The sequence below is a fragment of the Chiloscyllium plagiosum genome, unplaced genomic scaffold, assembly GCF_037043375.1.
Source record: "Chiloscyllium plagiosum isolate Xiang-an unplaced genomic scaffold, Cpla_swu_hap1 HiC_scaffold_13, whole genome shotgun sequence".
In the NCBI taxonomy this organism is placed as follows: domain Eukaryota; kingdom Metazoa; phylum Chordata; class Chondrichthyes; order Orectolobiformes; family Hemiscylliidae; genus Chiloscyllium; species Chiloscyllium plagiosum.
Genome location: NW_028270151.1, coordinates 54,603,005 through 54,627,652, shown reverse-complemented (window position 1 = coordinate 54,627,652; position 24,648 = coordinate 54,603,005). Strand labels below are relative to the sequence as shown.

The 24,648-nt window shown below is 37.4% G+C and overlaps 1 protein-coding gene across 2 annotated transcripts in view; it reads right to left on the bottom strand.

Annotated features, from left to right (window-relative positions):
• Positions 1–24,648, bottom strand: part of LOC122556371 (cilia- and flagella-associated protein 337-like) — a 53,881-nt gene that overhangs the window by 12,754 nt on the left and 16,479 nt on the right. For both annotated transcript variants that reach the window (XM_087993615.1, XM_087993614.1), the window contains exons 6-18: positions 21,675–21,842; positions 19,981–20,126; positions 19,423–19,656; positions 15,466–15,630; positions 14,423–14,538; positions 12,431–12,561; positions 11,085–11,183; positions 9,352–9,522; positions 6,736–6,923; positions 5,187–5,384; positions 3,078–3,250; positions 2,016–2,125; positions 576–722 (exon numbers count right to left, since the gene is read on the bottom strand). In XM_087993615.1, the coding sequence (XP_087849741.1) occupies positions 576–722; positions 2,016–2,125; positions 3,078–3,250; positions 5,187–5,384; positions 6,736–6,923; positions 9,352–9,522; positions 11,085–11,183; positions 12,431–12,561; positions 14,423–14,538; positions 15,466–15,630; positions 19,423–19,656; positions 19,981–20,126; positions 21,675–21,842 (2,046 nt within the window). The remainder of the gene's footprint in view (positions 1–575; positions 723–2,015; positions 2,126–3,077; positions 3,251–5,186; positions 5,385–6,735; positions 6,924–9,351; positions 9,523–11,084; positions 11,184–12,430; positions 12,562–14,422; positions 14,539–15,465; positions 15,631–19,422; positions 19,657–19,980; positions 20,127–21,674; positions 21,843–24,648) is intronic.

Sequence of the window (24,648 nt, the reverse complement as noted above, 5' to 3'; positions counted from 1 at the left end):
CATGTACTGTGAAGGGATACTCATGGATGGCAAGAATTGACTTGGTACACAGCTGGTGTTTAAATATGGCACCAGTGCCTGAAATCCCAGAATGCTGTTGAGCAGAGAATGGTATGTATAGGGCTTCACAGAAGATTGACACTAACATAATGAGGTGAGCAGCATAAAAGTGCAAGAGAAAACTAGCAGAGTCAAAAAGAAACCTTCCATGAAACTCCCAGAAATTGAGACAGCCAATTTTTGGCAAAAATCAACCCATTAATTTTACATATTGTATATGATTACTTGTTTGTAGCAAACATTTCAGGTGTTACATTAACCAAATGCAAAATATTAACTTATATGGATAGATATATGAATGAATTCAACATTTAAATAAAAACAATTAATTTTTCACCACTAACTCCTGTTATTGTTTTCATGAATAGTCACATTTCCTGATTCTTTTTTCCTCGAACCTCAAGTGCAAATGATCTCATTTAGAAGCTTCATGGTGAACTTACCAATTTGAAACTTGTACTTCTGCCACATTTTGAAACTGATTTCTAAATGCTTTAAAGGAATTAATTGCTTACTTTCAGAAAATGTAGGAAACATCATCGTTTCATTATCACACTCCTCAAAATTTATATCAAAGTAGTTGTGGGGATTCTGAAGAAAGTTAGGTTTTGGCACATCAGTGATCTTCTCCAAGTCTTCCATTTGTAGGCAACTAAATGTTCCTGTAATATATTATTGTATAATATTAAGATGCTACAATAAAGCAAATTAATTTCAGTTTTATGTTCATTCATTAATATGGAAAATAATTTTAAGCAGACACTTCTTTAAATACTATCATTCTGTTAGAAAAAACAATAAGAATATTGAAAGAAAAATAGGAAACCTAAGACTGCACGTTTGTTGATCTCTAACTACAATCACAATTAGAATTAGTAATAGGTTAGATTCGATTTAAAGGAGAAACTGCAATGATACAGTATCAAACAACAATTCAACTGAGTTGCATAAAGTGGAAAATAGTGTTATCTAATTAAGATTATTTGCTTATTTGCATGAACATATGTTTTATTGGCAGTTTTGGATATAAGCCCATGTAAAAGTTAAAAGTTAAAATTTATATAAATCTTGCAAGTTGCAATGTTTCAATAATGCATCTTTCCCCATCTCCTTCATAATATTGCTGTACTGCAGTAAGTATTTTGATGAATATATGAATTTTCACTGACTGATACAACTGTGAAAATGAGAAGAAACACTTTTGACATAAGAATTTTTACGTGTTCCATGAAATTGCCAAATCTAATTTTATAGCAATAATGTAGACCTCATTGCATGCAAGAGCTAGCTATGAATTTGGAGATTCAAAATGGTAACTTGTGCGATAACATCAAAGTAGCATTCGAAATTTTATCCAGTCTTCCAAATTTGCCTTGTTAATATTTTACAAGGTTACATAATGGTAGGATTTGGTTATGTAATAATCTAATTAATATTCTGTAAATGACTGTACTCTTAATCATTTATCCATTAAGATTTTTAAAGAGCCACTGAAATCTGAACTAGTCAGTGATCAATTTTTAAATAATTAATTTGGATCTTTGTTTATTACTTCATTCAACTGATGAACATGTCACTATAAATTTAAATATGATCATTACTGCAACTTCCAAAGTTACAAACTGTGTATGCTGGTGAAATGCTTTCAATTAAAAGTGTTTTCTTTCGCAAAAACAACCTGTAAGTTATATTACGTATGAGTAATATTATGTATTATTGCAAAACACTCATTTGAAATAGCTATTTATATTTTGAAAGGCAATAAGTTCTTAAATGTTATATATAATCCAAACTTTCTCATAAGATCCTGCCATAAATTTACGTTGTGGGATATCAATCTCTTTCCTTGGTATTGATTTAGTTGTGACTTACTATTTTCCTTCACTTGTAAGAAATCATGATGGATTATCCCATAGACAATACTATGTACAGAAGTATACAGAGATTATGCTTACCAATAGGGCTCCGCACTTTGCCCCAAGCAGACAACCGTGGTCTAGGTTTCTTTTGGATTCTGTTTTCTCGAAATACTTTGCCTAAAACTGTACTTTTCCATACGTTTGATCTAAAAGGAAATTGTTGGTAATACTCAAGGGATACATAAAATATTAAGTTTTATATTATATACTATGCATTGTTCAATGTTTCTGTAACTCATTTTAAAACAGTTATCAATTTAAGAAGTTGTACTTATACTTTCAGTGAAGAAACATTATGTCAGTGGCAGATTAAGAATGACCTTGGCATTTCATTATAAAAATGATTAAAATGTAGAATAACTTTTAATATGGCTGGTCAAGTATTGATTTTGTAAATGAAGAACAGGAGTTGTGAAAGATACAGTTTGAGGGCCCCAAGTACAGAAATCACTAAAAGCCAGTGGGTAGATGCAAATGAAAATAAACAGGCTAATAGGATGGTGGCCTTTATCTCAGGGAAATACAAAGGGTTGGAAGCTACTTTCCAGTTTTTAAACCTCTGGTTAGAGACCATTTCAGGTACTGTATTCAGTTCTAGAAATTGAATTTCAGGAAAGTTATAATGATCTGCAGAGGTGCTTCACCAGGAATGTTTAATTTACAGAACAGATTGCAAAGACTAGATTTTGTAGCTTGTTGTGCACAAAAAAAGGTAACGATTCGCCTGAGGTGTTTAAAATAATTAAAGTACTTGCTAGGTATGAAGAGAATAAATATTTCCTGCAATGGGCAAGTCCAGAGCAAGAGGTGGACCTTAAAAGTAGAAGTTGACCACTTGACGCAATATCAGGAAGGACTTCCTTCACACAAAGGGTAGTGAAAATCTCGATCTCTCTCTCTCCACCATCAATTTCTGTTGATGCTTGGTCAAGTGCAAATGACAAAATACAATTTTTGTAATTGGCAAATGCCTTAACAGATATGGAGAGAAACAGGTAGTGGGAGTTATGACACAAATTAGCAATATTCAAATTGATTGCATCTTTAGAGGCTGACTTGCCTACTCCAACCAGTTTTCTTTTGATATAGTGAATCTACCTGCTCTCGTGGTCAATTTTCTCCTCAGCAATGGGGATGCTGTGTTTTGAAACTGCCAGATATTCTTCTCTTCTCACATGCTTCTGATCCATGGTCTTCTCATCTTTGAGGGTTTTGAGTGGTATCTTTGTAACAGATGGAGGTGAACATTCACCAATTCGCCAATGTTCATCCTAAATTCAGTACTTCAAATTAATTATGTTTTTAAAATGACTCATTAATTATTTTAACATTGAAGTGATTTGGCAGATAACAAATCTACATTTAATTGCTCACGAAATAACTGATCTAATTTCCTCATCACTTCTGTAACTGACCTGAAATGTATTTTTTTTTCCTTTGTGAAAGCGGTTACTTGAAAATATAATTTATTAGTATCGACTGTGTCTACTGTGGAGATACCTTCTTCAGTTGTCTCCAAGAAAATATCTGGAGACAGTGACCAATAAGTTTATCACTATGTGATATATATATATATATGTATATGAAGTAACTAAGCACAATAAAGATTGATTTTGTGGGATCTATCAGCACAGAAGGAAGTCATTCTTCCTTCAAATCAAACTTCAAATCTGTTCCACTTATACTCAAGTCCAGGTTATTTATATATGAACTAAGGTAAGCAATGGTCTGAATACCAGTTGTTTGACTTTAATGCATACTCCTCTCTAGCCAGTAAAATATGTATCAAGTTGCCACCAATGCTTCGAATCCATGTGCTCTTTTGTCAAAACATTTTGCTATTTAGCACTTGCTCAAATGACTTGGAAAAAATAAAACTAGCACTGAAGGAAAATTTATGGTAAATAAAAACCTACCATCTTTGATAAAATGTAATTGAAACACCATAAAGTTTAAGCTATGTGGATGACAACAAAGTTCACAGAAACAGACATAAGTAGTGATTCAACTGAGGTGTTTAAAATGATTAAAGTATTTGCAAGGTATGAAGTGAACAAATAGTTCCTATATTCTAATGTATATTGCTGAAAAAGTTAACACAGGCATCTATTATTTACCTCATAGATATACATATTAAAATAACCAAATCAGTTAGAAGTGTTTGAAATATTAGATGAGAAATATTCCTTTCTTTCAATTATTAAATATTATTACACATAAGTAGATTAGGAAATATTATGAATTGATTATATTAGATTCCCTACAGTGTGGAGACAGGCCCTTCGGCCCAACCAGTCCACACCGACCCTCCAAAAAGTAACCCACCCAGACCCATTTCCCTCTGACCAATGTACCTAACTCCATGGGCAATTTTGCATGACCAATTCACTTGACTTTCACATGTTTGGACTATGGGAGAAAACCCACACAGACATGGGGAGAATTTGCAGACAGTCACCCAAGGCTGGAGTCAAACCGTGGTCCCTGGCACTGAGGCAGCAGTGCGAACCACTGAGCCACTGCGCCACTATGTAGATTGCTTTTACATTTATAATTCACAACCTCTATTAAGTTTTTGCCACAAAGTATAAGAGACATGTATTTCTAGTTGTAAGTAATTAAATCTGTGAAATTAACTCCAAGGTACGAAATAAATTAGGCAGACCTTTTTGCTTCCTCAAGTGTCAAAAATCCCATGACACCAGATTATAGTCCAACAGGTTTATTTGAAAACACAAGCTTTTAAATAAATCTGCTGGACTACAACCTGGTGTTGTGTGATTTTTGACCTTGTCCAACCCATTCCAACACTGGCACCTCTACATCATTCCTCAAGTGTGGCTGATTCTATATGTTTGCTGTCCTATTGATAATCATAAGACAGCAGTATAAATAGGGAGCATGCACATATTAGTCAGTGCACAGAGAAGTGCTGACTCAGCTGAGAGAAGTTTTTGGAATTGTTTGCTCTTGATAATTGGTAAAATGCAGAATGGCAACCCATGAAAATGCTTCTGCTTCATTATGCGAAAGAGAGTATAACAACGCAAGACCAAACTTTCTGATTGCCATTAACGTCTTACACAAATAACATTGGACTGCATCTTGAAAACTAATGAAGATTGTGGCAATGCATTCGTTTCTTAACCTGCATACACACAACCAACTCGAAAACTGAAGTAAGCTAAAAGAAACAATAATGTGTACCTGTCCAAATACACCGATCACTGATCCAGTAATGTCACTCAAAACAATACTGCAGTCAGCAGATGCTGAAAGAATTAGCAAATGGTCATCCTGCACACAGGTTTCAAGGTGATTGATGCAATCATTATGAGGTTGTATTGCTGCCACCATTAGTGGAACTTCACTAATTACAGTGTCACTGGAACACAAGCAGTATTCCTAATCATAAACAAACAGAGGTACAATTAGTAGTCTACTTCTTCAGAAGAGCTCATGGAAAACAACATTCTCTTCTAGTTGAAATGAATGCTAATATATGAGCAAAACCTCACTCATCTGCCCAGACAAAGGAAAGAAACAGTAATACTGTAAGAATATTTCTCATTTTGGGATGAAATGCTGTTAAGAAAAACTAATTAGATACAGATGATTTAAGATTGAAATTATGTACTGAAGAATAAATCATGTTTATAAGCAGCTAGCAAAACAGCTGGAAATTTTTTGGTTTGTATCAAGTTTAACATTGAAGTTCACAAATTTATGAACAATTTGCTTTGGTTAGGTTGTGCTTGTGAATGTTCAATTTGGACAACTGCAATGTTAGTTCCTGTATCTTTAAAAGGGGAAGACAGCACCTCAGCTGATTTAGAAACAAGAATCAGGTCAAAGGTTGTATCCTGGAATCTTAAATAAAGTTGCTATGGTGATAACAAATGTGAACTTTTAAATTTTCTTAAGATTCTGAAAAGGTCCCAATGATTGGTAAATTAGTTAATATAATACCTATAATTTAGAAAAGGAGACAGAAAGCAGGAAACTAGACCAGTTGTCTCACATTGCCATACAGAAAATGCCAAAATCCATTATTAAGCAAGTTATCACACAATATTTAACAAATCATAATGGGATGAGGCAGAGTCAATATGGTTCTTGGAAGGGAAACTGTGTTTAATATATTGTAGCTCTTTGGGGAAATAATAAACAAGGTAGACTTGAGGAAACCTGTAGATGCGATGTACTCAGATTTCCAAAAGTAATTTGAGAAGGTGCTGCATGATTGTACATGGATAAAGGATTTATTGGCAATCAGGAAACAAAGTGGGATAAATGAGCTATTTTTTGGTTGACAAGCTGTAAATGGTGGATTGTCATAAGGATCAGTGATTGGACCTCAACTTTTTATCATTTCCATTAACAACTTGGACAAAGGGACCAAAGCAAAATTAACCAATGACACCAAGATAGGTAGAAAAGTAACTTGTACAGGAGTGTAGATGGCTTAAGTGAGTAAACAGAAATTTGGCAGATGGGGTATAACATGAACAAAATGAATTTTGTCCAAGTTGGCAGGAAGAAATGAAAAATAGCACAGTCCTTTAATTGTGAGAGAATGCAGAACGTGGTGGTACAGATAAATGAGTATGCTGGCACATGTATGCGAATTCAATTAGCATCTAACCAATGTGCATGCAGCAACTGAGACTAATTTTCAGAGCACTTAATTCATTGTTTCGAAATTGATGGTCACAGAAATAAATTAATGCACATTAAGCAAACATTGGTTCTTTACCTGTATGTTCCAAACTTTAATAAGGCCATTCACATCTCCAGTGATAAGATAATCACTTTTTTTATCAACTGTCATAATAATGGATGCCACATTGGAATGGGCCTCAAACTCAGCCAGTAGAAGGCTTTTAAAGGTATTCCAAAAGCGAACAATTCCACAACCACCACAGGCTACAAGGTTTGCACCACCTGAAAGTTTTTTTTAAAAAGTTCAAAAATATCAACTGCTTGTAAGGAATCCACACTTAGTTGTAAATCTAAATAAATACACAACACGGGCCATCACATTTGATGTGCCATTTACAAATTATTACAAACAAAATACCATCTAAGATATATTTTGTTTTAAAAAGTTACCATACTGGTGTTTCTGAATTCCTTGGAATGATATGTCCAAAACACTTCTCCACAATTAAACAGATTAAGTGAAGACTATTTTGAAGTTTTTAACTCACCGAATGACTAGTAAATAGTGGTCACTTGCTTATTTTTCATTTTATGAATAATAAAATGCTAATCAAAAAGAGTATTAAATGCAAATTACAATTTTCAAACCTAGAATTAATTTTTAACTTTCAATGATGTGGAGGTGACAGTGTGGAGGAGATGCTATGACAATGGATGAATGGACATTGCGCAACAATCGCCAGACAAGGGTGTTCCCTCCCAGTTGGGGAACATTTCAGCGGTCAGGGACATTCGGTCTCGGATCTTCAGGTAACCATCCTCCCAGGTGGACTTCGGGATATGCAACAATGCAGAATGGCTGAGCAGAGGCTGATAGCCAAGTTCGGTACCCAAAAGGATGGCCTCAACCAGGACCCTGGGCTCAGGTCACACTGCACTATACACTCTCACCCACTCACACCCAGGCACACACCCTCTCACAGGTTTATACTCTGTCACACTCACTCACACACTTTACCAAACACGCATGCAAGCAAACACACACTCTCTCACATGCATTCACCCTCACATGCACACATTCACACATTCTCTCTCTCATGCACGCACACACACATATAAGTCTATGGGGTGAATTTGCATTTGCAGAATTATATTTGCAGATGCATTCTATTTTGTACAAAAAGCATAAAATCTGCAGGCAGTCAATGCAGGCGATCAATCCATGCAATATTTTATAAATTCCTATTTTGGAAATAGAACCAGGTCTAACTCAAGATTGGAATACAGACAGACTCTAACCTCACACCTTTAATGCATTGTCTAAGCTGAGATGTCACCTTTTTTAAATAAAACCTTAAGTTGTCTCAAAAATGTGACTTTAAAGAAGTTCTGGGATTTACATATTAATGAACTAAAACCTGCAACCCATTCTAAAAGCTGAAAGACTTAACAGCAATCTAGGTTGGTTGAACATATCATTTCATTTGCATGACTCCGTAATCTTTTGCTATAAATTTTGGGTCTTATGGTCCTGCTCCACAGCTACCTGATGAAGGAGCAGCGCTCTGAAAGCTAGTACTTCCAAATAAACCTTTTGGACTAAAACCTGGTGTTGTGTGATCTTTAACTTTAAATTTCAACACTGTTTTTCTATGTGCTATTTATACTGATTATAAAACATCTCAAAAATGCATAGATTCAACAATTAGGTCAAAACTAATATTTTATTTGAAGGGGGAACCATCATTTATTGACTACCTGGCAACTACTATTACAACAATTTGGAAGCAAATTTTGTATCTAGTTTAATAATGTTGTTCATGAGCATTTGCTACACATAAGAACAGAAATCACAGAACAGCACACACATAAATGCAAGCATGAAAGTGCCGGATTCTCAAGTAACACCTAAAAGCATCTGTCAGCACTTAGCTTCAACAACTAGATAAAATTAGTAGCCATGACCTTCTTATCCCAGAATAGTGAAGGCAACAGTCCAAACATTCCTCTTCCTTGTTTCAAAATGCTCTTGTGACAAATCAGGTCAAAAGTACTTTCATAGGATTTAATGATGAACCGTCCTACTCTTTTGGCCAGTTCGAATAAACACTGCCAACAGAGACTTACCCAAGGATTATATCCACCCTGTTTAATGACTTTGAATCTCATTGTGACCCTGAGTTAGGCTGCCCGATGCAATAGGTTTCCAGATGAGGTCCACTAAACTGTTAAGTTTCCAGGTGAAGAGAGATGAAATTGCTCCCCTTTTTTATTTACCCACCCCATTCTTTCTTTGCGACATGGTTAATTTTTTAAAAATAATAAAAGTAAAATACTGTGGATACATGAAGTCTGAAATGAAGACAGAAAATGCTGGAGAAACTCAGGGGGTCTGGGAGCACCTGTGGAGAAAGTAACCGAGTTAATGTTTCAAGTTCAGTTTGACTGTTTTCCACCCACTGAATGGGAAAGTGGCTAATCTGTAATTTGTATCACATAATATTTATTACCTGTCTATTTATTTAAGAACAGGAAGGAATATTGGTTTAAATAAGTTGATATAGATTATATAATTTTGTTTTTCCAAACAAGTTAAACTGCTGTACTATTTACAAATAATTGAAACTTGGAGCAATTAAAACACAAAGGAAAATTCACTATGTATAAATGCAGCAATAATGCACACATGAAAGTCACTGGGCTTTCTCACCCGTACTAGAAACATTCTTCCTGCCTTCGAGAAAGAAGAGTCTTGACACAACGTAGTTGAATTCATCATCCTCACTGTCAGCATTAAATAATGAATGTCTGGTCGTAACTGCAGAACAATCATCAATAACTTGAGGTTCTTCCTGCTGATGCAGTTGATTGTCTGCAATGACTTTTTAAAAATAGATCAGTCAGGAAAGCAGAGCATATATTTATTTATGGTAAAAGAAGTACAACTATGTATTTTAATGAATACAGTATAGAAGTTAACATTTCAGAAAAATAACAGTAAAAATGACCATGTTTTTTGATGAATTGATATGTATAATTTGATTATTTGCAGTTATATTTATTGCACAGTTTTATGAATTAATTATTCTGTATTAAATTTCAAGCTTTGTTTAGTTTTAAAGTATGAAGAATTCTACAGCAAGGCATGTTTGAAGGATTCTGTACATTGCTGCCATCTCATACGAGCCAGGGAGCAAGATGTGGCGAGATTTTGTGTTGGAGGTGAAGACAGCATTTGAATAGCAGAACCAAATCAGCCTAGAGGAATGTATATTCAAAACATATATAAAGGATGTGAGTCATACAGTATGACTCTATGAGAGGGAGTTATCTATCATTATTGCCAAAGACACACATGAAAATTCTAATGCAAGTCTGTTATCCAATTTTGTTGAAGCTTTTTGTTATATACACAAATCATTCCCACCCACCCCAAGGATGGAACTAATTTTGTATCTATTGATTGTATAACCCCAATGCACCAGGTACTCAAAGACTGCAGCAATTAATATCCCACCCACCTGATACTGGCTTTATATTGTGAACAGGAGCATCATCTGAAGTGTGATTTTTAACTTTGCCCACCTGAGTCCAATACCGGCACCTCCACATCATGGAAAATACCAATGTGGCCTACCATGTAAAATTTATCGGTGTCAATACAAATCAGCTACACAGAAAGCCCATATTGCCACTGGCAAAGCCACTGTGGAGGAAAGCCTGGACAGGATACTTTTCTTAGGTTTCGTTTGGAAAAGCAAAAGGAATATTCCTTGAAGTGATACCTCGGAGCCTGTTTGACTAATGAATAATGTAGATCAGAAACACTGGATAACAGAGCCATTGTCAGATGGATGAGAATTAATTCCTGCAGTCTTTGAGTACCTGGCGCCATGGGGAGTGAGTTGGGGCAAGGGGTGCAGCTGGCAGAATTGTTGTAAAATACGACGGCCCTATTAAATTAGGCAGGGCTTGCCTGATTGAATGGCCATGGCATTGAGATGGGGCAGTCTGCTCAGAGCCTCTACCCTGACTCCTGACACCTGTCTCTCATTACCCAAACCCCATGAAATCTCTTCAGCCATCAATGGCTTGTGGCCTGGGATCCAGTCACAATATTAAGGATCAGTGGGTGTAGAATTGATGCAGCCATACTTCCCCACTGATGCCGCTATTCAGTGGATCAGCTAGCCTCTAATTGCTTGGTAGTACTCAGAGTGCTCCTTGGGGTTCTTAATCCCAGGGAAGCCTCAGTACTGCACAGTTAAGTGATATTTAATTCAGCAGGCCTTCATAAAAGAGGTGAAGCAGAGCTCCCTCCAGTTCTCCAGCCAATGGGCAAGACTGTCGTCACATCCATTCACCCATTAAATCCAATCCATAGTATCACTAGGAATAGAAGTTCAAGCAAAGACATAAATTAGATAGAAAGTATACATTTACCTGATTGAGATTTCAAAGCTCTCTTCAAGCTTGGGTGAAATCTAGATGATGTTTTTTCAGAATTATTATTCCATACTACAATCTCACCATCATAACTGCCTATTGAAATCACATTGACATGTTATTCATAGTTAACTAAATAGCGAGTCCTTCACAAAATACTGTGTCAATCATACACTGTGTTCTGCTTTCAGCGGAAAAGTGACATCAACTAAATACAAATTTAACTTTTACTAGATGACAGAAAAGATAATTATGTGGACATTATTAGATATGAATATTGTAACCAAATGTACAATTATTGCTTATTTGTGCAGTATACTCGGTGCATGGCATTACTCTTGTCACAGGAATAGAGGGTATCGCTAAGTGCTATTTGACCATTGCGACATGGTGGAAACTCAAATGGACCTATACAGACATGGAGCTCCAGATAAGGAGGGCACAGATTTGGAAGGCCAAGGATTTTGGTACAGAAAGGCAAGTTGGAGATGTATCGTAGTTTGCAAGGAACAGTGGAATCAAAACATTTCTTTTTGAGAGTAGTGATGACAGCTGACTTAAAAGGAGATAGGAACAAAAGCTGAAGAGATAGAACCACAAACAGTATGGGCAAAAATAAAAGCCATATAAATACCATGGCTACAAGAGCAGGTCTGAAGCTAGGAATTTTGAGGTCAGTAACTCATCTCTCTTCTCCACGAAGTCTGTCCACCATCTACAAGTTTCATGTAGATTTGCCAGAATGAGAGCAGCTCAAACAATATCAAGAAGCCTGACACTATCAAAAAAGCAAAGCAGCCTTTGCACCTTCAGAATTCACTGCATTCATCTCTGGCAAATAGTGACAGTGGTGTACTGTCTATATGATGCACTGCAGGCAATCTCCAGGGTCTTCAGACAGCACCTTGCAAACATACAACTTCTTACCAGCTGGCAGGGCAAGGGCAGCAGATGCATTGGAACACCACCACCTGCAAAATCCCATCCATGTCTCACACCAGCCTGATTTGTAAATACATCGCTGTTCCTTCAGTATCACCACGTCAAAATCCCAGAATTCACTTCTTAACAGCATGTCCCTACACCCCAAGGATTGCTAGGATTCAAAAAGGCATTGCTACCTTATCCAGGGCAATTAGGGATGGGCTTAAGTGCTGGTCTCACCAGCAACATCTGCATCCTATGACCAAAGTGTTTAGAAAGTAATGAAAGGAATTATTTAATCCAAATAGTTTACCATTTATGATTCGTACAACACAAGTAGTTATTTATTTCTAATTTGTAGTCCATGAAATGCCACGTCAAACTTATTTCTATACATAAAATGCAATAAAACATTAAACCTGTTACAAGGGTTTGAGGTGGTAAGAATGCTGCACAAAGGATATCATTTTGATGCTGGGATTTCCCCTTCCATTCTGAAGGCTGAACGAAAAATTCAGTAAGTGTATCCATTCTGAAGACAGTTATTATTCTGGAAGAAATAATTGAAATATTTGCACAATGAAGCAAACCTACAGACTTACAGATTAAGACTTTGAGTTCTCTAAGTTAGAAATGTCTCCAACGACAATAGAATGGCTGTATATCTGCTAGTTAATTCCACAAGAAATGGGTTGTTGTGAGATAATATAATCTTGGATACTTCAACTTGCCATATCATAGAGTGAGTTGTATAGAAACGCACAAGTTATTTCCCAGATTCTTAAGTTCTCAATGCTGACTTTATTGCACAACCCAAATGCAGAAAGGTGAAAGGATTACAATTCTGAACTTTTATGGTGATAATAATAAGTGAATGTTGGTAAGTGTCTAGGACAGGTTTGTGCTTCTGCATTTACTGTAGCCAACATGCAGAGTATATTTGGTCGTAGGGAGTGTGTTATATTTGAAAATAATAATGATAGTGATGGACTGAGCTGCAGCACTTAACATACATGATGGTACAAAGTTGGTCCACTGCAAAAGTCCTCAAATCACCTGGGAAAATCCACTCTCAGGGAGCAAACATAGAAAAGCCATCCCAGTAATAAATGCAGGAGCATCAGTAACAAATGCAGGAGCAAATTAGCCTATGGTTAGTTGAGTAGGGCAGAAGGTAAATGACAGAAGGCAGCAAGGCTAGACGAAGTGGAGGCAGGAATGAGAAGCAGTGCCAGATAGATGAGTGAGACCAATGATCATGGTCAATGAAATTGGGGAGGGATGATCAGCAGAGTCCTAAATGGCCGAGTGTGATCGAGGGATGGGGAATAAGGGTAGGGAGTGAGGCCAAGTGTCTGGGGAGTAACAGTGATGTTGCAAAGTGGAGAAAGAGGAACTGCAAGGAGTAGGAGCTGGAGAGATGCAAAGGGGCTAGAATGGGGTAGAGATGTAGTTAGGCTGGGAAGAGAAGTGAGGTCCTGAAAATGGTGCAAAAGGTCTGAAAGGTAAAAGAAGAGTTTCAGATATTTCAACAAAGGGATATTCACCCAACTGAACTAATGAATTCCTTGCAAATTAATATAGTGTCTCTGGTTTGAAGATGCTCTGGTTTAGGAGCCACTAAATGGAAGAAAATATATTGAAGGCATACATTCTAATTCTTCTGCTGCTGTGTGGATCTTTGATACCTATATATGGCAGCAACTTGCAGAACCAGAAGTCACAGTATCCACATGCTGATCAGCATGCATGGATCCTCAAAGTATTGACATATTATGCCTTAAATGTTGTAAATTACTTGTCATGCTGTGACTGAATTATAAACAGGTGTACACTTTTAGCTGTGACCTCACTAGCCCACAGTAAGTATTCTTAGGTTGATGGTCTTTTATCTATAGAAGTGCATAAGTTTCTTTTTCAAAAAAATATTGTTGCTCACTTATGCCTGCTGTCTTTTGCCTATTTAAATACTGTGGTGTCTAAGAAACTGATTTTTTTTCTTTTATACTGTGGTTTTATGTTTAATGGTGTTGTGATGATTATTGAGGACACTAATGAATTATTCTGAATCTCCTTCTGTGACAGTCCAAATCTTCAATATGTCCTTGGCAATATAGAAGGCATTGTTACTATGTGGCTACATTACCAAATAATATGCTTGCAAAACTGAAAAAGGAGCCCGAAACCCAAAAGGTAGAACACAAAAATTGAAGTAAAGCCTGAAGAGGGACTCTTTGGAGTAAGTAATATTTTGGCCTGCATTGTAAAAGCGTGAAGCAACAAAAATACTATATCATTTTCTAAAACATTATTACCTCAATAGCTATGTGAAAAAGTCTTAAAGGAGCAGAAAAATTGATTAGTTCCAGAAGGTACACATTTCTGATTTTCATCTTTTGACCGTGACATACCTTTCCCAGCCTAATACCAGAATACTTCTTTTTAATATCAGGATCTGGGAGATATCAGCTGCTTGATCCCTTCCTGCATTCAGCTTATGATGGCAATGGCCATTAAAATCCCAAATCTGTCAATACAAGGTACAACTTCAGGGATTATAGTTTCACAAATGAGGTATTTTATATCTTATGAGTTAATACCTGTGTTTTTGAAATAGAAGGACAAGGGTTGTTTTTAAACCATATTGATATTATTTAAGGTTAATTGAATTTAACATCACACACTGACATTTTAGTTAAAATAAAAAGCTAGACATCTGAAATAAAACCAGACAATCAGGAACACAGCAAACCACGTAGCAGCTGTAAAAAGAAATGGTAAGTTATATCTCAAAGTTTACACCCCTTATTAGAACTCATCATTCTGGTGCAAAAAGCACAGCAAAAATGCATAAAACACACTTAGTTTTTGCTGAAAAATATAAATGACAGCTTATATTCATATAATTCTAAATATGCATGGCATCACATGGCATCATTACAGAGGAATGAAAAAGTAGAGAACAAATCACTAAAGAGAAATTATGATGAGACTGAAGTATGCCAAAATGTTTTGAGCAGGTTTAAAAGCGGTCAGAATAGGAGAGCTATACTAATGCAGATCTTGTAAACAGGATTGAGGAGACTGAAAGGTTTGTCAAGAACGATGGGATGAAAGGGTAAGAGTTGCATACAAAATGGAGAAAGGTGAGCGATTTAGTAAACTTCAACAGCAACGCAGTCAGGATAAGGGCATGACAAGAATGTTAGGAATTTGAGTATTCAGGAAGGAAGACATTATTCAATAAACCAATGTACTTTGTTTATATTTTCTAATCTAAAGGTTAAGTGGATATGTGGTTTTACAGTCACCATTTCAATGAGTGCCCTGCTATTTAACCATGAGGTCACAGGCTATCTCACACTAAATGGAGCTTGTAAAATTACAAGTTATTTACATAACTAATTAACTTAACCTCATAGTAATTTAGAAGATAATACATAGTAAATCTTACTTTCACTGTTCCATCAACACTTGCAGTGAAAAATTTGGTCTCAGAGGCATCCAGTGCCATTGTAGTAATCTCAGAATTGTCGTGGCACCCAGTAAATTGCTTTACTTTTTGACCAGTTTCGATCATCCAGACTGTAACAGTAGATCCAGTGTCTGAACTGATAACCTGCAAATAAAGGATATTTGTCTAAATTTTCATGAGTTTGGAAGAGATTTTCAACATTGCCAAAATGGTGCCTATAGCCCAATCCCAAGGTTCTATCTCCCATTCCCAATCCAGAACCTATCATTTTCTTGAATGGGAATGGGTTGTAGTTTGTACATCTGTGGTTCACAGAGGCAGCTGCATGTGTAAAATTACAGTGACATTCAAGCTCATCCAATTTTCATTCATAAGATGTTCAAAACATGATTCATGGGCTTCAGACCTTTGAGGAAATGGTGTGTAACTGCTGGAGTAATTTAAAGAGGAAGGTTACCACTTTAGAGATATCCAGGAACCTCCTTGGGAGAGACAAAGTGCCCTGCAGTAACAGTGGACATGAACGCACACAAAAGTGGAGATGTCCTGTGAAACTGTCAAGATTTAAAGGCATTTAAATCTCCTACTCCATAAATGTTAAAAAAAGGTCAACAGTTGAAAATAAAAACACAGAGCTTATTATTTTACCCTGCCTGTCAGCATAATTCTTAAGGTTATCATTACAGGATTCATGCTGTGTGATTGATTGCACGACTTATCATTATCACAGTGGGGTGTCCATCAGTTCACAATTTGCTTGGAAACTCCAAGTGAATGTAATGTTTTTGATGTGGGATGATGAATATAATTGTTTTCACAGGGGATTGCACATCTGAAATCAATTTTAACTTTGAAACAGATAAAACAACTGAAGGAATTTAAAGGTTTTTAATTAGTTTTATGAATTAGAACTTTTTGAAAATTAATTTGGCAACTGGCACCTCAGTATGATTCCTCAGTTTGTTGACATGAAGGTGGATGGTGGATGGGAGCATAGATTGGCATGTGTTGATGTCAATTTGTCTTAGGGATATAACATGTCATGCGGAGTAGGTAGTTGGGCATAGGTTTGCATAGGGGTATGAAGGCCATGGGGGATGAATAAATGGCAAAAGATGGCATATGGCAAAGTGTGTGTGGAACTATGGAGAGTGGTGGGGCCTAAGAGGTGGCATGGACAGTCTGAGGCATATTTGCATCATACAAAGAAGCAAGGAGGAAATGTTAAATAATTATCAATCATCATATCATTGTTTATTTGAGAGAACAATAAAATATTTAGATGATAAACAGTAGCTACATATGGATGCTTTTTTTTAACTGAATACTACTCAAAACTGCAACAGATCTTCCAGAGAAGCATTTAGAAATATGAGTTACAATCAAACTCTATACAGAATGGAGCTTTATGCAGAATTAAATGCTGTTGAGAGGAAGAGTTATATTTCTCAGAAATATGGTAACTTTAAATTATAGAGATGTTTTCTAATGTGGGCCATTTTAAAATCTTCAACAATTATTTTAGATAAATTTAGTGAATGATTGGAATCACAAGTCTAGAGCATTCTTCTTTGTCTTTTTCAATGGAAAACTGGAGGAAAGTTCTCTGCTGTTTCAAACCACGTCTAGCAACATTTACTTCTTAGTTTATCCAGCTTAACTTAAACTTCAACTCACTTCATTTATCTTCACTTTACTTTACTTTGATTTAACCCAAACTTTAAATTTAACTCTATAAGTCTGGTTCAAAACAAATACTACTCTGATTCAAATGAAGTGGCCAACTTTGCTGTTGGTGTAGGTTCTTTTTCTTCTCTGAAGATGACTTCACAACAAGCACTTCTCAAATGTTGGTCTTAAAGTTTCACTCCTGCAAAATCCTTTGTGCTAGTAGCTTTTATTCCAAAATGTGATCATCCTTTCAGAAACCTCACTGGCATACAGTCAATAAATTGACCAAACCTGATCATACCATCCAATCCCAGCCAATGGAGTCTACTGGTCAACAACTCCCAAATGTTTATAACAAGTCGTAAACAGCCATATACAATGCTCCATATAAGTAATATGGTGCCAGTGTGTCTAGCAGACAACCGTAAAAACTCCTATATTTGGTCAACACAGGAAACTGCAGGTCACAGCTTAGTGGAAAAGTCACATGTCTTGGCTGCAGTTTTAACCTAGGTCAGATTTTAAATTAGCTTGACCAAAATCTCTTGTCAGCCATGGCTGCCTCATCCTTTCCTTAGATTGTTTCTTCTTCCTTGCATGAATTTCTGCTATGCCTCCCAAATTATCTCCAGAAATTCCGGCTATTGCTGCTCCATCATCTTCCTCTTCCAATTAACTCTGGCTAATCTCTCCCTCATGTCTTTGGAGTTACCTTTACTCAATTGTACTACTACTACACCTGATTCAATCTTCTCCCTCTCAAGCTGCAGGCTGAATTCAATCACATTATTGTCACTGTCCCCAAGGTGTCCCTTCACATTAAGCTCCCTAATCAAGTCTGCTCACTACACATCATCAAATCCAGAATTGCCTGTTCCCTAGTGGGGTCTACCATAAGCTGTTCAAACAAACTATCCAGAGGCATTCCACAGATTTCTTGAGATCTGCTCTCAACTGATTTTCCTAGTTGAAAGTGAGGATTGCAGATGCTGGAGATTAGAGTCAAGATTAGAGTGGTACTGGAAAAGCACAGCAGGTCTGGCAGCATCAGAGGAGCAGGAAAATCGATGTTTCAGATAAGAGTTTCCTAGTCCACCTGCATTATAATAGTGCCTTTCTGAGATGCCTTTTCTACCTCCTGTTTCATTTTCTTCCCACATCCTGACTACTGCTATGGGGCCTGTGCACGTCTCCCATCAAGGTCCTTTTCCCTTTACAGTTCCTCAACTCTAGCCACACAAATTCTACACTTTCCAAATCTATATCACTTCTTGCTATTGATTTCATGTCATTTCTTACTAACAAGGCAACTCTGTCATCTGTGCCCATCTGCCTTTCCTTTCGATAACACATGTATCCTTGGATATTTATTCCTCAGCCCTGATCCCCTTGCAGCCACATCTCTGTGATACCAACAACATCGTACCCTCCAAATTCAATCTGCACTACAAGTGCAGGTACCTTGTTTTGTATACTGTGTGTATTTAAGTACAACAGCATTAGTACTCTGTTGACTGGCTCCTTTCTCATAAGTTATCCCCTTATCTGCTGTGCCTGAAGTTAGATTCCTGACCTTTTCCATACTGTCTGTCCTATGACTTGTTCGAGACTATTAGGTATTTCTGGCTCTTCCCTCGCTCTTTCCAGTTTCCTACCCAACAAAATTGGAATAGAATAGTTGACAAGAAATACTGATTCCTTCCTCCATAGCAACAATGGAATATACATGGAGAGTCTTTGCCTGAGTTTGGCCTAACAATGTGTTTCCTCCACTGTGCCTGACAATGACACTGGAGCAAGTTTGCAGCTTTGGCGTCCCTCATGGATATCAGTTTCAATTCCTTCAACAATGGCTCCATCTCAAGCCTTTTACAACTTCATCTGCCAAGTCTGTGCTGTGGAAATCCTGCAAATTGCACCCGAAATATAGCATGAGATTTGAACACACACATGGTCTAAAGATCATGCAGCAGGGCCTCTCTATTCCACTGTCATCAGACCATAGTAAACATGAAGGGAAATGAAGGTTAAATAAGGAAAACATGGTACCATATGTACATAACATCAAGCCTGTGATTTCCACCCACTTGAGGAAATCGTTTTTCTATCTGATTCTTTTCCTCATGAGGCCTCCTTCCCCTAAAGACACCCTTTCCTCCAGAGAAGGTCTAACTACTCTGTGGTGCCTTCCCACACCATCACCACTTGCTGCTGAAGGTTCCATAACACTTAACGTCTTGCACTTCTGTCTCTACTTTCACTCACCTGCTTGAACAAAGAATTAAAAAGCACGCAAGTAACAGACTTTTCATGACTTTTCACGCATTGACTATTCTCTTGCTTCATCTCCAACAACGTCAGTTGATTGTTGAAAGTGGTAAAGAGTTGGCCAGTGGTTTCATTAAAATAAAGAATAGTTTGGAATTCCAGGCATTTTGGAAATATTCCAGCAAGCCTCTGGATACAAAGTTGATTCTGCATGTCCCATATTCGTAATACCTAAAATTGTTTCAAACTGTTATTCCAACTAATGAATAAAATTCACAACTGACAATGTTTAATGTATATATGAACTGAAAATAGTGTGAACATAAACAAAGAACACGAACTAGTGACGGCCATTCTGGTTCATATCATTAAAGTTTAGTTATACTATTGGTTTTAACACTTTGTAGACTTTTACATTAATAGTTAAAATTATTAGACAAAAATTTCTGAACATTTTGTCTGCAAGTTTATAAAGCAGCCACCACATATTTGTTTGCTTTTAAGAATTATATACAAATGTACATACAAGGTAAACTAAAATCAGTTTGCATTTACTTTGTCCTTTGAAAAACTGAAGAGTTGTCTTCGTGCAATATTAAACTGAACTCCTATTACACTAGCGAGATGACCTTGTAAAATTCCACTGGGTTTCGACATGTAAGGGTTCCAAAGGTAGATCTGATGATCTACAGCTGCAGAAGCTATTGGAAATAAGGTACAGATCAGTACAGTCAAAAATGATGCAGACCAAATCACAGTATGTCACATTAATATTTCCTTGTAATAGGTAGCTGTAGTAAATTAATGTACACTCTCATGAAGTGGTCCTCAATAAATCAGATTCATCTATTTAAAAACTCAACACAATTTTGTAAATCATGAACTATGTCACAACGCTAATGGCAGCATCACAATACACAAGTGGCTGCCTTAATCTGGACATAACTATTCTTTGTCAAATATCAAACTGTAGAAGTATAGAAAATGGGAGTGGGAGTAGGCCATTCGATCTTTTACGCTTGCTCTGCCATTCAATATGATCATAGCTCATCACCTAATGCAGCACCCTCCTCCCACTTTAACTCAAAAGAGCATTTGGTCTTTTTAGCACTAAGAACTATATCTGACTCCTTGAAAATATTCAATGTTTTGGCCTGAAGCATTCTCTGTGGTGGAGAATTCCATAACAAAAATATTTACTTTCTGAAATTATTACTACTCAATATTAAAAATGAGTAATTCACCCTTCCACCTAAAGAAGCAGCTCAAGCCTCCAGCCTCAAATACAAGAACTAACTCCAGTAATCATTTTGCACCTAGAAGTGGTTGTGAATGGACTGTTGGTTGAGAACATTTATGCTAAACCTCACCTTATCCTCAAAAGTATCTTCGAACAGAGATCAGCAAATAATTATCAGGGCCAGAAGTCCTGGAGGATTTGCTTCCCTCCATCATCCCCACACAAGTCAAGGTCTTTGTAGCACCCTGACTACAGTCGTAGGTGAGATTACCATAGACTGAAATGCAACTGGAACCACTAATTTCCAACCGTTTTTTTGCCCAGCACTTTCTCTTTCAAGTACTCATGTAGTTCAAACATCCTACTCGGATCCACCTATACAAATCGGATAAACTAGAAAATCCCACATTAATAAATAATTGTACATCTTTCTCTGCCCATGAATTGTGAACTATGTCTTGACAAATTGTCCTGACAAAAATCAGAAAATTATCAAATAGTGTATTCCTGGCATGCACCCCACTGCCCTTCATTCCCATGCTATGATGATACAGTGCAGAGGAGAATGAGTTAACAGAATATTTTATAAACTATGTCAAGATGGTCTCTAAAACCCAGAAGAACTAAATAAACATTAAAATATTTAAATGAAGTTTATTTTAAAAGCTCTACTCAATAAATAATTTACAACATATGAAGATATCATAGAATAGCAGTTCAAATTTCTTCCCAAGGTTCTATCAATGTCACTCCAAAATGGGACATTGTAAGATATGTTACAGCAATCAAATGATACTCAGAAGTTTCAATTTCTTGCTCATATCCCCTATGAGTTAAAAACTAAATTTTAACTTTGCATTATTCCATGGCTGCCTCAGGATAGGACCTTAATATTTGGGTCAGGCAAGTCTGAACTGTACTATACAACTGGTACAACTGCTCATATATGAACTACACTATATTTGACATTTCTGTGCAGCACTCTTGAAGACAAATTGAGTTCCCTTACCAATTAAGTTGAGTTCAGGATGGTAATCAAATGCATTAACACCTTCATTAACATGGAAGGATGTGGTTTTCATTGGGCTTGTTCCTTTTTCTTTCCAGCCCACGACTAATGCATTCAGATTAGTTGTAGCACAGGAAATGAAAGCTTCCAAATTAGAACAGTATTGTACTGGAAAAAAGAAAGAATTAAATTCATGTTCATTAACAGGAAAGAACTTGCAATGCTTAGAGTTATATATTATTGTTATTTTTTAATAATTATTTCTCCAAAGAAGTCAAAACTCATGTTTTATTATTCACTCATGAGAAATAGAGAAAATATTCCTGTTTCTTTTCTCCCCAGGATATGGACCAAAGGGAGGAGGACATTTTTATCATGCCCTGTCAGAGCTCTCCAGAGTATAAGCATTTTGGAAAGAGGGATATATGTTGTACTAGATGGGGCCTGTCCTTGCCAAAAAGTCAACCAATAATGCCATCCAAATCAGATGTGAAACATCCTTTCATTCATCCATAGGATATGGGTGCCACTGATTAGACCAATATTTATGTCTGATTCTCAATTGCCCTTAGGGAGTGGATGGTGAGCTGCCTTCTGAAACTGTCAAAGTCTATGTCATGCTCTTCACCCAGATTGCTGTTATGAATGGAGTTCCTGGTTTTTCACCCAGTGACTGAAGAAATTATGCTATTGGTCTAAGTCAGAATGGTGACTGACCATTCAAGTTTGATGGCAGCGGGGAAGAAGTTGTTCTTGAATCTGTTTGTATGTGTACTCAAACTTTCACATTTTATGTCATATGGAAGAGGGTGGAATAGAGTATAACCGGAGTGGGAGAGGTTTTTGATTATGTTCACTGTTTTCTTGTGGCAGCGGGAAGTATAGATGGAGTCAATGGAGGGAAAGCTGGTTTGCATGGTAGACTGGGCTGTGTTCACATTTCTCTTAGTTTCTTATGCTCTTGGGAACAGCAGATGCCATAGCATGCTATGATGCATCCAAATTGGATGCTTTCCATGGTGTATCTATAAAAATTGGTAAGCGTCTTTGTGGACATGCTAAATTTCCTTAGCCTCCTGAGGAAGTAAAGATGTTGACGTGCTTTCTTGACCATTGCATTGCCATGACTGGACAAGGACAGATTGTTGGTGATCATCACTCCCAGGAACTTGACGTCCTTGACCATACCCACCTCAGCACCATTGATGCAGGCAAGGGTGTGCCCTCCAATCTGCTTCCTGAAGTCATTGACCAGTTCCTTCATTTTGCTGATGCTGATGGAGAGATTGTTATCTTTACACCGTGCCACTAAGTACATAATCTTTTTCCTGTATTCTGTCTCTTTGTTATTTGATATCTAACTACGATGGTGGTGCCGTCTGCAAACATGCAAATGGTGTTGGGGTGGAATTTGGGCACACAGTCGTGACATTATAACAAGTATATTGGGAGGCTGAGTACGCACCCTTGCAAGGCACTGGTGTTAAAATTTATAGTGAAAGAGATGTTGTTGCCTATTCTGACTGAATGCGGTCAATGGGTCAGGAAACTTAGGATCCAGTTACAGAGGGGGAGCTGAGACCCACGTGTTGGAGTTTGGAGATGGCTTTGTTGTGAATTATGGTGTTGAAGGCAGAATTGTAGTCAATAATTAGAAGCCTGACATAAGTATCTTTGTTATCTAGATGTTCCAGGGACGGGTGAAGGGCCAGGGAGATGATGACAGTCTCTTGCGCCAGAAGACGAATTGCAAAGGAACAAGACAATGTGGTAGGCTGGAGCTGATGTGAGCCACAACTAACCTCCTGAAGTTTGTCATAATGATGGAGGTCAGAGCCATCAGGTGGCAGTTATTGAGGCATGCTGCATGGTTTTTCTTTGGCATTGGGATCATGGTGGTCTTCTTGAAGCAATTGGGGACTTCAGATCATAATAAGGTGAGGTTAAAGATGTCTGCAAATACTCCCGTCAGCAGGTCTGCGCAGGATCTGAGTGCACAACAAGGGACCCCATCCAGGGCAGTTGCTTTCTGTGGGATAATGCTCAAGAAGGCTGGTCTAACATCTGGAGCAGTGACTGTGAATGTAGGTGCATCTGAGGCTTTTGGGATAGGTGACATCGTTTCACTGACCTTCTGTTTAAAGCAAGCATAGGATTTGTTGAGCTTTTCAGTTCAAGGTGTGTTATTCCCTAACGATCTGTTTGATTTTGCTTTGTAACTTGTTAGGTTGTGTAAGCCATGCCACAAATGATGGGTTTCTGTGTGGTTAGTTTTGTCTCAAGTTTACTTTGAAATTGCCTCTAGGCATCGCTGGTGCCTTACTGGGGTCAGACCTGAATTTCATATATAGGTCAGGGTTGCCCGACTTGAATGCCTCAGACCTGGACTTCAGTAGGGAGTGGATCTCCCAGGTCATCCATCATTTCCAGTTGAGGAGCATTCAGATTAACTTCTTCGGCACACAGCCTTCTACACACTTACTAATGAAGTCTGTAACAGTAGGAACATACTCTTTTGGGTGGCTGTCATGGATTTGGAAGGCTCTCTCAAATGAACCTTGGTGAGTTGCTGCAATGCATCTTGTATATTTTACAAACCGAAAGAACTGCGAATGCTGTAAATCAGAAACAAAAACAGAAGCTGCTGGAAAAGCTCAGCACGTCTGGCACTTCAACATACCACCCTTTTCCCTGGTTTGCTGCAGTCCTCTAGTGAAGCTCAGTGTAAGCTGGAAGAACATTTCATTTTCTGCTTGGGGTCCCTGCAGCCTTTAGGACTCAAATCAAGTTCAATGACTTCAGGGCTTGCACTCTCCTATGTCCCAGCCCCAGTCCCCACCCCACCCCACCAAACCTTACGACACTACTCTGCTATTACATATAACCTACTGTTAGCCACTAACAGTCTCCATTAAAAGCTATTTACCCTCCTCGCCCTGATCTTTATCCACTCCTTTTTCTGTCCAACTGTTTT